Source organism: Heloderma suspectum, chromosome 5, assembly GCF_057233095.1.
Source record: "Heloderma suspectum isolate Gila_16-S chromosome 5, 16-S_ref, whole genome shotgun sequence".
Classification (NCBI taxonomy): domain Eukaryota; kingdom Metazoa; phylum Chordata; class Lepidosauria; order Squamata; family Helodermatidae; genus Heloderma; species Heloderma suspectum.
Window position 1 is genome coordinate 76,841,900 of NC_139462.1, and position 15,298 is coordinate 76,857,197.

Below are 15,298 nucleotides of genomic sequence, written 5' to 3' on the forward strand. Positions count from 1 at the left end.
TATTTCATGTTCTCTTTTCATCCTCTGCTCTCAAATTATTACCCTGGCTATCAACCAAACAACATGGGCATATGTCCAGTAATGACAAACTCTTATTTCCATGCTGGTTAGTGTTTCTATAGTGCTTTTAAATGTTCAAAGTTCAAAGAACTGGCTTTTAAGGACATTAAGTTCAGAGTCTCAAATTACCTAATTGCGCTGCTGATATTCATGCATCTCTGGCCACATCTAGTTTTGGTTCTTACTGTCTTAGTATGAACATTACAGTCAAGTGAAGAAGTTGTTATAAAAATCACTGCTATGCCACCAAAGTGGAGGTATAATGAAAAGTTTCATTATATTTAATCATGGTGCCTGCCACTAAATCAGCAGAGACATAAGCTTTCTGGGTCTGGCTACCTACGTAACATTTGCCTTAATTTCATTGGGCAATCTAATCAAAACACTACAACTGCCTTTTCACTGAGTCCCAGGTTGAACTTAGAGGCAAAGTTTGGCTTTAAATAGCTGCATATACACAAAGGGCAGTATCCAACTGTGTCATTCTGCTAGGGCAAATGACATTGCGCAAGAGGAAACTTGTGGTTGCCAACTGACTGTACAAGCGCAGTGTGCAAGCACTTGCCCAACAAAAAGATTTGGCAGAGCTCTGCTAGTGCTATTTGTGTTTGCTGAATGACACCACTGGATACTGCCCAAAGAGACTTACTCCTTATCTATGGGACTCCAAAGCTAAATCCAGCTAGCAATACCTAATGGGCTATTTCCAGACTATTAAGGGGAGGCATTATTTGTTTCTTCCCCTATGTTTTCTGTTGATATTGGTGATGCGTAGGCATTTTTGCTCTCCCAAATTATCTTACCATGCCTCCATCCCCTCTCTTTCTCTTTCCCAGTTCTTCTATGTTTAACATGATAAGCACAATCCAGAGAAAGTTATGTGTGCCATAAGTTCCATAAAAATGAGTGCTGAGCTGAAAGAGGAGATGCTTTTTCTGAACTTACTTTCCTCTCTGCAAAATTTGCCCCTCATGAGTGATTTTTTGCAGCTGTTTGTGAAAAGATATGCATCCCCATCCATATTCTCCCCAAACTACTCATTCCTATGGATGTACTACTAGAGCTGTGCCCTGATCCTGAACTTTTAGGAAAGAGGTGATTTTGTTTTACTGGAATTTCTGGGAAGCCTATTGAGAAATTGCCCACCTATCTAAAAACAATATAGAATGTCTTGTTATGAAATGCTAAGTGATGAACAACTGAAAATGTTTAATGATACACAATTAAGAATTGGGAGATGTAAATAAGTAAAAGGTATTAACTGTATTGGGGTTACGAAGAGTCGGACACGACTTAACGACTGAACAACAACAAATAACTGTATTAAAGGCAAGACACACAAGTAAGTTCACAATAAATTCTGGCATCAGTAATGGGCATAAAAACAATTAAGATGACTTGGATGGTATCCAAAATGAAATTCTTGAGTTAAAGACCCATAATTTGGGTCAAATAGTTATTTTCAGAAACGAACAGGTGTGAGACAATAATATTCCAGGTCAAAAGTATGTATTTTTTTTCTTACCAATTAGTGACCGACAAAAATTGTGTAAGGCATACACATAAAAACAGGTATGTAGAAGAATTTATAGGTGTAGGTTTAATTAGCACATTTTGAGTAAGAAGTTATCTTCTCAAAGGTATGATTCAGAACTGATCTTACCTAGTCCCAAAAGTATACGTTGGCCCTCTTTTTTGTGTTTTCATTTTTTAGGAATGTTGAGTAACAATGAGACAATTAAGACTGGGAACCATAATTTATGGGGCAATAAATAATATTAGCTATGAGGTCATCTCTACACAAAAGAGTATAATGGGTTGAGTTTGGAATGAGATCGTTAATTAGAAGCTCAGCAGGCCTGAATAGGATACTTAGTATTTAGATGAATCTAGAAATGTTCAGGTAGTAGTATTTTCTGTTAAGCTGTTAAGATCTAAGAATCCTCAACAATGCTCTCCTTTATAATAAGAAATGATTTTCATCCTATGCAGTATGTTATATTTTTATGTCATGTATTAAGAAGTATTTTTAATTAAAAATGAAAAATGGATCAAAAGATTTCACCCTTACTAATTCTTGTTGGTACAAAGATTGAACCCACCTAGAACAATTTTTGGTGTATGCTTTGTTTGAAGTGTATTAATCAGCTATCCATAATTAAATGGCAGCCAAAGGCTCCCTAAATATTGGAACTATAATTTTAAAACACTCAGAAAATGCCAAATCTTAACAGTTGGATCAGGGCAAGAGTCTTGCTGCATAGTCCTGGTGGGAAGTGAAACCTTCAGCACAGCATGACAAGACAGATAGTATTAGCCAGATTGCCTTGGACAATGGTAATGTATTCAGTCTTCCACCATTCAGAGTGAGGGTTATGGGAAGGCTTCATTTGCCCACAGTGGTGTTGTCAAATAGACAAATCTGATTGGCTATGTGCTGCTGTGATGGCGTCCTTATTTATGCGGTGATCATGCAATGAAGCTCTTTGAAATAAAAACAAAATTGCATCAGTACACCAGAAGATTAAGGGGACAATTGCAGCAACAGGCATGAACAAAGCACGAATGCCTGAATGGTAATTTGGGAGGTGGGTGAGGCATTCCCCTCCAATAATAACATTCACAGCAAAAAACAGAACCTCATGAAAGTCAATTACTTACCTGTGTGCACATCTCCCCTTTGATTTTAAGTGGATTTAACTCTCCAGCTTGCACCCAATCTATGGAGGTGGTGTAGATTTTGTGTTCCAATTTCTGTGATCAAAACATTCAAATTCTGTACTTAAATTCTGTAATGCTGCCACGCTTGCATATTCTTGCATAGTTTGTGTTCCTTATTATAAAATGGAAACTTAAAAATGTTATGCTTTCTCATTTTATTTTCTTGCTCCAATTTGGGGAAATGAATTAAGAATGCATGGACTCCTATAGGCACAGTTTGGTGATAGCGTGCTGAGAGATATGCAGGGAAGACTTTGTCCTTCAGCCATCATATATAGTACTAAATGCTACATTGTAAAATGTCTGAAAGTGGTCTTATCTAGGACAGAGATATGTCCTACCGTCAATCCTGATTACTTGACCTGCAACACTGAGATCATTGCTGTTTTACAAAGCTTTAAAAGTTAAAAGCAATCCATTAGAGCTCTAGTTTTTCAACAACAAAAAATTACTGATTTCCTTTCACATAATACGAAAACAATGTTTTATGGTGCAACAAATCTCTTGTAAAAAAATTAAGGCTACAGAAAACATGTCAGTTAAATATATCTTCCTTGGGACAGTTGTTTTTATCTGGACAGCTAATGTAAGTCATTTTTAATTGGATCCTGGGTATAAAAGAAACACCCAGGTAATATTTATCTGTCAGAGCTCTGACATGATTAACAAATTTCTACAAGACCTAAACAGATAATACAGCATAAACATCAATACATAAAACAGTGATGGATAATCCTGCATCTAGTGAGAGAGTCTGCTTATTAAAGTTTGATTATGTTTGATAAAGGAAGTGATGTGACTGCTAATGTTTGTTATTAATATGTTAAAATATATGTCCTCTTTGTGGTCCAGGCATTAAGGCTACAATCCTATACATACTTACCTGGAAGCAAGATCCATTGAACTTAATGGGACGTACTTCTGAGTAGACTGGCTGGATTGCACTGTAAATTACTGGAAGGTAAGCTTCTACATCAGGGGTGGGCAACTTATTGCCTTCTGGGTGCTTTGGCCTACAACTCCCATTATGCCTCACCATTGACAATGCTGGCTAGGGCTGATGGGAGTTGTAGGCCAAAACATTTTGAGGGCCACAAGTTGCCCAACCTTGTTATGTATGGTACTACACATGCTGGGGAGTGTAAGATGCCAGGGCTCTGCTAACCCAGGCATTGTACCCTGTGCCACTGTGGAAGCTTGCCAGAAGAGGTTGCTATTGAACTGATCTTTAGTGTGGTTAGGGACCACCACTGCAGATGGCCTGAAGGTGACACAGGGCCAGCCCAAGACATTTTGCTGCCTGAGACAAAGAACAACATGGCACCCTCTCCCATTCCATGTACAATAGCCGACTGGACTGTTTCTTCAACACTGACAATGGAACAGCATCCTCCCCTGTACCTGAAGGCAGCAGGTTAGCTTAAGGTGCACAGGGCAGGCTGCTTGGCATTCAGCTCTCTCCTCCAACACCTTGCTACTGCCTCCCAGCATCTGCTGTCTGAGGTGACTGCCTCACTCTGCCTAATGGTAGGGCTGGCCCTAAGGTGACACTGCAATTGCTAGCTCATTCGGGATGAGGTGACATGAGGGGCCAATGGAATTCCATCTGGCACTATAAAATCTCTGATCCTGCCTTGACTCCTTAGTCTGAACCATTTCTCTCTGGTAAAGAGTAACTTCTCTGCAGGCCTGATTCCCTGCAACTCAGCTCCTCGCTCATTGGCTTAGCAGTTCACTTGTTCTCCAGGCTGACTCCTTTCCACCTCATCAGTCTGCCACTTGCTTCATTTGATCCAGAACTCACAGCCCAAATCCACAGAAGTTTCAAAGAATAACCGCAAATGCTACTGAATAGAAACTTTGGACAACTTATACAGCCTACGACTAGTAAATGTGTTTTAAGAAAGTGATGCTGGAAAGTGCATGGGCTTTATGGGGAAACTGCTGTGGAGATGGGGAACATGAGAAAAAGGAGAGGGGATGAGACAGACTTTGGTGCTTCACTCTTAATCACAAAGACTTTGGTATTCCCTGTCCCAGCTCAGAAGCAGCCCCATCTTCTGCTTTAAATCCAAGGCACAATATATTGGAAAGGTGTCCTCTGCAAGCCTCATTGAAATAAATAGGGGCATCTATAAAAACTATAATATGTGAAGTGGTACTGACCATCCTGGCAATTTGTGATGTCATGTCAAATGACATATAGCTAGCCCTTAAGGACCCAAGAGCTTTGGATCAAGACAATGTCTGGCCTGTCATCTCATGTTGTCTTTCCAATTCCTCTTCTCTATTGTATTTGCCTCCCCCATTCCTTTACTCACCATCTGTTTTCCCCTGCTCCTGTTAGAATTTAGATTGTCAACATCTCAGTGTAGGGAGCAATCTCTCTCTCTCTTTGTGTGCTTGTGTTCCTCTGTAAAGTGCCACGTGCATTGACAGCATAACAATGATGACATTTTGAAGATATCTGACCCACTTTTCCCAGAGCTCCTATAGTAATCGTGGCATGAGACTGGATCAGAGTTTTATCTTTATATTATTTCATGTGTTTAAGTATCTGGTGATGGAGAATTCAGTTTGCAGAAGCACCTTCTTAATAAGAGTGTAAAAGTTCTTCCAGAAACAACCATGCTTGAAGTCACCAAATCATAATGCCATTTGTTAATGTATAATCTAAATTCACACCTTATTTAGAACAATCATACTAATAGCAACAACCTGATTTTGGAGACCCTTTCTAAATAAACTCGAAGTTTTGAACTACTAATCACGGTAATGTGATTTTTATATGGGATGAAGACAGTAACAGCAATCCTATGGGTTCTTTGAAAGTGTCTGAAGAGCCATAGAATTGTGAGGATTCCCCCATGCCCTCCAGGCCATAGACACAGCTACGACCCCTAAGGGCAATCCGAATGCAGATTTTTCTGCCTCTTACCCCACCCCTTGCAGACACCACAGAAAAAACCATGGCGGCTTCTCTTCTGAGGACACAGAAGGTGAAAAGAGGGTGTTCCAGTGGAAGGGAAAAGAGACCTAGATCCACTTGATCTAACAGACTCCCCATCACCATCCCTGCCCACTCGCCAATAAGCAAGCTAGATGGGTATTATTTACTTATTAATTACATTTATATCCCACCTTTTTTCCTCCTTAAGGAACCCAGGGCGGCTTACATTATCCTCCTCCTCCTCTCCATTTTACCTTCACAACAGCCCTGAGAGGTAGGTTGGGCTGAGAGTCAATAACTGGCCCAAAGTCACCCAGTGAGCTTCCGTGGCCAAATGGGGACCAGAACCCAGATCTCCCGGCTCCCAGTCCAACACTCTAGCCACTACACCACACTGGCTCTCACTGGTAGAGGCCCGCCTAGCTGAAAATTTTAAAACGGAAGAACTGGGGGCTGTAAAAGACTTTGTCCTCCTCCCACGCTGTCTGGCTCTTGCCAGTAGGATTTTGGACAGACAGAGGATCAATCCCTCAGGGGATCTACTTTCAATGAGCATCAGTCCCTTAGAATTGCACTCTAATGCATTTCACCCCCAAATATAGGATTAATTACGTTTTCCATAAAACAGTTGTGCAAAACAAAATATCTAGTTAGCATTCCTCATATTGATTGTACAACACTGAAAATGATGCAACAGCAATAATTTTATTTATTTATTTACTTAAAATATTTCTTGGCCGCCTTTCAGAGCAGAAGCCTTCCCAAGGCAGCTTACAACAATAAAATACATAAAAATAATAAGCACTTAATACAGCACCTTTTATTCAGAGTGAGCCCAAATCAAACATTATGGACAATGTCTAGAAATTACTCAGTTATACAGTCAGATGCTACCATAATGAACGGAGATCATGTCACAGCTGTGCTTGGTCATGTCAAATGTCCAAAGATCCATTCTGCAAAAAAATGATGCCTTGATAAACACAAAGCATCAGCACAACTTTTCTGTCAACACTTTCAAGTTGAAATTATTATTGTTTCTATATGGTACACCTTCTTAAGGAATAAGAAAACAGACATTGTGTCCTCAAAGGCATGGCTCAGAGCATTTTTACACAATCATCTTTGAGCTTCTGTTGCATTATTTATGTTAAGACTTAATTGTTGCTCATGCAGAAAAGGAAGCCGAGAAGAGGTGTTTGTACTATGAATCGGTATTCCGGTCAATCTGGCGTTTCATATTTGCATTACAAACCGGCATGACGCAAGAGCCCTTTAAGCCTCATGTGTGAAAATGTTCCAAGAGATGGAGAGAGAAAAGAAAAGAAGAGACTTAAAACACAATGATCCCCAAAGCATATATTAGTAGTATGGAATGATGGAAGCTGGTCAGGCTCCCAGGACATTTGGATTGTGAAACTGTTAAATGTATACTAATTTTTTTTTAACATATTCTAAAGTGTGGTGGAAGTGTTTCAACACACACTTGCTGCATCTCTTTGTTTTCAAGGCAGTCCACACTTAGAATGTCTGCCTGTCTTCACTCTTACTTTCACTGAGAAGTAAAGTTTGCAGAATGTACCCCCAAACACTAGGTGAGATCTAACCCCAATCCCTGTGCACAAGTAGAGATAGTTGCCACTAGGAAAAGTGGGGAGACGTAACAGCCCTTACTGAAAGTAGACCCTCATACTTTATGATGGTGCCATTCCAAGAGGACACCCTGGCCTTGGGAAGGAGCTTCTCTGGGACACCATTTGAAGGGAGAATCTTAAAAGCCCCCATACATAACCAGAACAGCTGCTTGTGCTGGTTGGATCCTGGTCACACATGATATTAGCAGGCTGCCATTTTGCAAACTAACAACTTAATACAAATGCAAATGACATTCCAATATTTATCATTGATGATGCCCAAAGTTTTATGATCAAACTCTTTCTAGGGGGTAAAACTAACCGTTGAAAGGTTCATCCCACAAGAGGGAGAAAAGCAATAAAGAGATTATGTAAAGAGTTTAAAATAGATCCAGTTCTTCAGTCCTAAGTATAGTGCTGCTATAGGTGGGATCCAGTTTTTGAGAAACACTGTATTTTTTCAGGCCACAAGTAACAACAACAACAACAACAACAACAAAACTTTTAACAATATACAGAATGTCTGTTTCTATACTATCATTGATCATTAAAACTATCCTCTCCAAGCTCAGAAAAAGAAAAGAAAAACATTTTATATACACATTATGCTGCAAAGGCATATAAAACCACATTTTAAGTTATCTGTTGATGTTCCTAACAGAAATTCAAATTTGAGTTGACTTCACACACACAAAACCTGTGCCAGCAAGTAAGTGTTCGCTTCTGCAAATTGCTTCTGCAAGTCAACAAATAGTAGGACAAATCCTCTTTTGGGGCGCTGCCAGCTGACTACCAAAAAATAAGCATGTGAGAAGCCACATAACAGTAGAAGCTGTCCAGTCATATTTAGAATAAGAAGATTCTGAAAACAAAATTGAGCTTCTCTTTGGTTCCACTGAAATAATTCTGGTCCAGTGATTGAAAGTGCAAGAATGGATGGATCCCCAAGACCAGAGGAAGCCTGCCTTTTTCAAACGGAAGGAGAACAAAAGGGGTACTGTTAGGGACACCCAGGATGGCTCTAACTAAGGCAGCCTTCCCCAATCTGGTACCCTCCAGATGTGTTGGATACAATTCCCACCATCATCAGCCAGCATCCATATCCTATATATCACGGCTGCTGGACCCATTTCAGCCTGAAAGCCAAATTCCAGTTTGGAGATGCTCTTGGAGGCCACATTCCAATGATTGGCAAAGCTGAAGGCAGAGGCCAAAAGACCAACAATCCCAGCATATATTCGCTTAAAGCTCTTAACTGCCAGTAACTCAGTCTTAGGAGAGGCATTTCAACCTTTTAGAATGGGGGAAAAACTGCACAAAAGCTGGGAAACTATCAAATGATTGATGGTTGGGGAAAAGGGACGTGGCCTTCTTGGGAGCCCCAGAAGACCAGATTTGGCCCCTGGGACTGAAGTTCATACACCCCCCCCCCATACGTATGAAGAGGCAACTATATAGCCTTGCTTAATAGCTATTATTACTGTCATAGTCAAGTGGCCAGTAGGAGCAATACTTATCCACACATAGGTATCTTACAGTGCAATCCTATACATGTCTACCCGGAAGTTAGCTCCATTGAGTTCAATGGGACTTATTCTCAGGTAAGTGTGTATAGGACTGCAGCCTTAATCCTAGGCCTTGAATGTAAAAAGTGATCAGGGTTTTTGTGGGAAAGCTTTCCCTAGAACTCATCCCTGTGTATGGCATCAAAGGAGCCTTTAGTTCCACAAAAGTGATACATACCTATTTAATTTGTACCCCACCTTTCTACCAAGGAAATGGCACTAAAGAGAGCTTATAGATAAATAAAAACATTCCAGACTGGAGTATTTATCAATTAAATGGGCCAAACAAGAAGAATTCCCCATCGTTGAGAAACCAGCCCCAACCTCTCCTTTTGCTCATCTGCAAAAACGTTTTCCTGAACCCAAGCTGCCAATCTGTGGAGTAAATATTTGTCTTTCAATTAAAATTTGTGTTCCTTTTAAATATAGAAACAATCCATTAATATGGAATGTAGTTAATTCCAAGCACTTCTGATTAAAATATAAGGAACAGAAAAAGATACACAAAAAGATGAAAAGGGATGGATTTTACAAACTAATTTCAATCCAGTAAAAGCGAACAAGACTTGAAATTCATAATGTTCAACTCCAGGCAGAATAAAAAGAGACAAAGGAATGGCAGTGCTGTGATGCCCAAAAGATATTAAAAGTTTTTGCTAGCAGATGGCGTCTCCCTCGCTGAGAGTAACACTCCCGTGGTAGATTAGTTCATCAATGCCTTACTGCATATATTACTTAACACAATGTTCTGAGATGTTAATATACAGCCTTAAAACCACAGCACCAAATATGAGGAAAAACTAAAACACATACATTTCACATCATAGCATACTCTGAAGAGAGTTGGAAACCCAAGTGCAGGTTCTCCTGAATATTCTCCAGGTCTTTCAGGAATTTTCACTTGGTAAAATCATACAGCTTCTTTGATGAGTTCAGCCAACCGTTGAAACCCCTGTAGTAATAATACTAATAATAACAACAACAACAACAACAACAGGAGGAGGAGGAGGAGTTGAGCCAGTCAAGTATGGGCACCGGGCCTGCACATGGAAGAGTCACGCAGGGTTTAATATAGCCCTAGTTATCCTGAGTTGTATCCAATGTTAGATCTATTTAGAGCAGACCTATTGAAATGAATGAGACAAGTTAGACTAACGTTGGATGCAACCCATTGGATACAGCCCCCAGTCTCCCCTGCCAATGTGAGCTCATGAACACATGTGCAGGCAGCATGAGTTGGGTATTCCAAGGAGCAGGAGGGCGAACTGCACTTTCCATGTCTCCACCCAGCCCTCCTTCCATCCACCACACATGTTTCTCATGGTCCAGAGCGGGTATAAGAAGTGTACATGGACTTCCCATTCCCTGAAATGCCCCCTTGCTCTGCCTGAGCATGAGCCTGCACGTTCAGATTGGTAGAGAGAAAACAGGGACTCTATGCATTGGCACTGTGCATGAGCTTCACCCTTAATGTTCTATTCCTAAATTAACGGACTTGGCTACATTCCTAAAAAAAACTGGTTTGATGAACCACATATACATGCGATGGAAAACACTATTTGTTGTGCATAACACATGAAGGTGGTTCTAAGATCACCACTCCCAGAAGTAGGCAACATCTGGTGCCCTCCAGACATTTTGGACTACAACTCCCATAATCCATCACCATTTATCATGCTGGCTTGGGCTGATTGGAGTTGTAGTCCAAAAGATACGGAGGGCACCACGTTGCCTACCCATGACCTAACCAATTAACTTTCTAGGTTCTTAAAAACCTCTCCCCTGTCCCAGCAAGTAACAAAGTCATTGTCAGCGCCACACCATGTTTTTGTGATGTATATGAAGGAAGGCCCAAGACGCACAAACTGGCCCAGAGAATTTGAAAGGGGACAGCAGGACCTTCAGTGCATTTTCTAGGTGGGAGGGTTTAACTGTGGTCACAGAAGAGTAGATTTAACAATAGCAGGTCTGACAAAATAGTTGGCCGGGTAGCAGCAAAACTACACTCACCTGATCAATCTGGCTTGGAGTAGACAGTGAGAAGGAAGCTCTGACGTAAGAGCTGAGATCGGAACTGTTAATGTTAAACTCTCTTCCAGGAACCAGCAGCACCTAAAGAGAAATTCTTCTCAGTCAGTTATAAGCTTCTCTCCCTCTGCCCAAATATTAGAAATGGTTAAATTATTATTAGCCCCTCTCTCCCAGTTTTATTTTAGATCCACTATATATTTTTCATACTTGTTTTTCTAAAGCTTTTTTCATGACCAGGTCCTGGGTATCAGAAACTCCCTTAATTTTAATCCATAGGAACATTCCAGCAGCAGGAGTGTGCCAGTCTGCTAGGCCTTAAGAGAGAGAAACAAAAAGCCAGGTGAAAAACAAACAAACGTGGAGACATCTGTAATCACCCAAGACCTATGTTTAAGGAGTTAATTTATAACTGCATTGAATATAAGCCATTGTGTAGAATGAAACTGTGTGTTCACTTCCTCACTCTTCTGTCCTGGAAGACAAGGGATTTGAAAGATCTGAAGGCTACAGTACATGCCTGTACTTAGGTAGAGATGGTTTTCAACAATGGCTGACAAGGCAATGTAGAACTTCTTTTCTGTGATAAGCTTGGGTTCCTTTGGCTGAAATCCTATATACACTCACTTTGGAATAAGTCCCATTGAGCTTCTGAGCAGACATGTATAAAGTTTCACTGTACATTTTCTAATTTGGGGACAACAGTTTATCATAAGAATTATGAGCTACTCTTAATCACCTGCTGTACATTTCTTCCTGCATATTTCTTTATATAAATATGGATACCTGTAAACCAGAGGTGTAGAGCTTCAGGTCTGAAAGTCCCAATCCAGCTCTCTGGAGTGCCCCAGAAAGCCACGCCCCCTGGCCCAACCCTCTTTCCTCCAACTACCTATCACTTGCTGGTTACTCAGTATTTGTGCGGTTTTTTCTCCACTCCAAAAGGCTGAAATGCCTCTTCTGTGGCTTAGTCAGTGGCAGCAAGCATTTTAAGCTAAACTATGCTGCTATTTGTGTTTCTGGCCCCATCCTTTTTGTCTTTGGCCCCATCCACATCTGGAATGCAGCCCCCAAGAGCTTCTCTGAAATGGAATTTGGCCCTCAGGCAGAAAGATGCTCTGCACCCCTGCTACAGACCTTCTTTTCTGTGACCTTTCTCAGTCATAGTTAGTAATAAACACAGTTGCTTTATAGTTCACATTTTAATTACTATCTCCAACCTTTTAGCCACTTGTCTGCTGCAGTAAGCATGACATCCCGCTGTTTCCTGTAGAAATCCACCACACTGGGAAACAAACAAGGAAAAACTTTAAAGAGAAGACTCTGCAATGTTAAAACCCTGATGGCAGAAACAAGACACGTTCCTCTGAGGTAAGAGTTTATAATGGAAACTGAAATCTGATAGAAACAAAGGGCTGCTCCACAAAAAATAGCTGCCCTGGGGAGGTTCTTCACCAGGTAGCAAATCACCCACGTCCAGTAGCTTACCACATAAACTGGGAGATATCAGTTCTATTCAGGCATTCTGGATCTGTGTACAATCAACACATGGGGAGAGGGAGTGCTCTAGCCCTGCCTTCCTCCTGATGCATTTCCGTCGCCCTGAACTCATGCAGGGTGACAGTCTGAAGAGGACAGCCTCCATGCGATCCATGACACTGGAAAATCAGGGGTATTATCACTGCTGTAACCCACATTTTGGGGGGTGGGTTGTAATGGTGACATGGCGAGAATCCCTGACCCGTGGTAACTTGCTGTGCATGAATGGCTTGTCCGATTGATTTCAATGGGTCTACTCTAAGTATAGCTAAGTCTGGATCTAACCGTATGAAAATAATGTCATTACATGATATAAAATTGGAGGTACTTAGATATTTTAAGAAATTATAATTTTCACAAATGTAAAACAGTAGAAGAACTATAATGAAAAGGAAAAACAAAACGTTAATAGCGTAGTACATTAAATAACTATGTATTACCTGTCTACATGGTCCAGGAAACCTTTTTGTCCCCATTGTTGAAGAAGCTGGGCTATCATAAGCTATAGAAATAAAGCCTACAGTCAGTATTTTCTCATTTATTAAGTATATATTAATAAACAGAATGACAAAAATATTAGGGTACCCAAATGCCATGCAATGCTATGAATGCTTAGGATTGCAGCCCAGTTTCCTTTTAACCACTTTAATGGTCTCTTTAAACCTACATGTCAGTTCTCAAGGTGTTCTGCAGTTATAAACTCCATTAAAATGATTAGGTCAAATGTTGCAGAATAATTTTGAGTGATGTTTACAGCTCCAAATCAAAGACTGTATGCATTGGTCTCTGGTGTGTCTGATGGCACCATTCTCAATTACTTTGTTAACTTGAGGGAACAGAGGGAATAAGCAAGGGGCCAGCTGAAGAAAATTGTATGTCCCATAACAGGCTGTGTTGCTAATTAGCATCACAGATGTCAAACATTTAAAGTTATTTAAATTAAATGCAGTGCTCTTAAATAATTCATAAAGAACTTTAAACATTTCATTAAAGTAGCAGGACTGTGTTAAGGCATTTTTAAAAAGTCTTTGCCTGTATTTACATCTTTGTAGCACTTTTTCTTCCTTTAGAAAAACCTTTATGAAAATTATGCTGAAAGTGTGAAAGAGGTGGGAATGGGAAATTATAAATAATGAAAGGTTTTCTCAATGTGACTCTAGATGGCTCCACACTTTACATGGCAAACATAATTGGACTGTTACACTGGTGTTTCTTCCTGCAGCAAACACACAAAAAGTTCAGGCAACATATCTGTACATACTGTTGGAAACCTTGAAGGCTCTTACCTGAGTGAAAGTACTGGTATGCATTGTGGAAACCTGTATATGGAGAATAACTCTGTCAATGAGAGGTTTGGGACCAGTCAGAAACCCAATTCTTAACCTATGTAAAACAAAACAAAACTTCTAATTAAACTAGTCCATTAATATGTATTTAAAATTCAGAGTCATTATGTTAGAAGACCGATCTTTTCTCCGGGCATTTATCTTGACTATGATGTAATAGCAGAGAATTATGGAAGAGGAAGGAGGAAAACAAAGCAATCATATGCTAGCTGACCAAGTATCTAGGAATCCACACAACTTTAGCTATGGAACTTTGGGCTGGCCAAACTAAATGTTTCACTAATCTCTCACACTGGAACCATGCATGATCGTTTTTCTCACTCTCCTTACCTCTTGGATTGGGACCACGTTGCTCTGAGTGGGAGGGGGATTAAAAAAGCCTCCACTGACTTCACTTGAGACTTTTTTCTTTTTGTACCTCCCCCCATGGGTGTGTGTGTGTGTAATTTTGGGAGGAAAGAACGGGTGGGGGGAAGGGCTAACCAACCCCTCTTGGACTGCATTTAGTTTAGCCCTTTGATAACTGTGGAAAAGGTGAATGTCTAACATGGGCTGTAGATGCCTTATTTAATTTCCCTTTAATGCTTCATAGCAGTAGCTCTGGGGACCTTCCAAAATTTGTAGCTCACAAAGTTTGCAAGCCCACAACCCTCATCATTAAATTTCCAGTTCTATACTGTAACTACAGGGTCCCAAATGTGAAGTTAACTTTACCCAGAAGAGAGGATCTTGGAGAAAGAGTCAGTCCTGATAACTCGGCCATCAATATCCATTGAAAGAAAGGTTGGTGCCCAAGGCTTCAAGAAAGAATGCAAAAGTTCATTATTAAAAGTTAAGACAAGCATTTCAGTACTTAGAAGTGGAAAGCCAGACCATGTTAGGGAAAGGGTGTGTGTGTTTTACACAGGGTTGCATCTAGATTTAGGCATGGGCGACTGGTCTAGCAGACCTCCCCATACCTTCCTCCCCACAGCAGCCCCTCTGGCCCCCTGAAAATGCTACCCAGAGGGCTGGGGACAAGCTGAGTGGGGTAAGCTGAGGTGCCGGGGGGGGGGAATCCCTGAAAACTGGATAGAGACTACTTTCATGAGCACAGCCCTTCTGTTCATGGAAGGCAGATCCTGGATACAACCCAATGTATTCAACCTATTTACATAGCAACATGGATCTCTGCCTGGATCTGGAGTCTTGGAGACCCCCTCCGCACACCCCTCCTTCACCTAATGGTTAAAGTCTTCCCCAAAGGATGGGTGCACACAAAGATGGGTGTTCTGCCAAGGGATGAAGGCAGGAAAGCAGAGAAACCGAAAAACACAAGGAATTCTGGAACAAGCTGAACTGCAACTCATCCGCTTCACCATCATCTCATTGACCTTATTCACACTGACATATTCTCCCCATTACTCCACATCCACACAGACTGGTGATCTCCTTTACATCTTTCCTCCTGTCCCA

At 40.8% G+C, this 15,298-nt stretch overlaps 1 protein-coding gene across 11 annotated transcripts in view; it reads right to left on the bottom strand.

Moving 5' to 3' along the window:
• Positions 1–2,594: 2,594 nt before the first annotated feature.
• Positions 2,595–15,298, bottom strand: part of LOC146344033 (kynurenine/alpha-aminoadipate aminotransferase, mitochondrial-like) — a 39,130-nt gene continuing 26,426 nt past the window's right edge. Inside the window, exons 8-15 of one of the 11 annotated variants that reach the window (XR_014792125.1) lie at positions 14,558–14,640; positions 13,784–13,880; positions 12,938–12,999; positions 12,179–12,243; positions 11,169–11,275; positions 10,941–11,042; positions 9,744–9,882; positions 6,120–6,687 (exon numbers count right to left, since the gene is read on the bottom strand). Coding sequence is in view for 7 of the 11 variants with exons in the window: in XM_084856445.1 (XP_084712571.1) it covers positions 2,710–2,814; positions 10,941–11,042; positions 11,169–11,275; positions 12,179–12,243; positions 12,938–12,999; positions 13,784–13,880; positions 14,558–14,640 (621 nt within the window). In the remaining 4 variants the exon portion in view is untranslated. Of the gene's footprint in view, positions 2,815–6,119; positions 10,055–10,940; positions 11,043–11,168; positions 11,276–12,178; positions 12,244–12,937; positions 13,000–13,783; positions 13,881–14,557; positions 14,641–15,298 lie in introns of those variants that run through there. The other 10 variants (XR_014792124.1, XR_014792123.1, XR_014792122.1 and 7 more) reach the window with 10 other exon arrangements.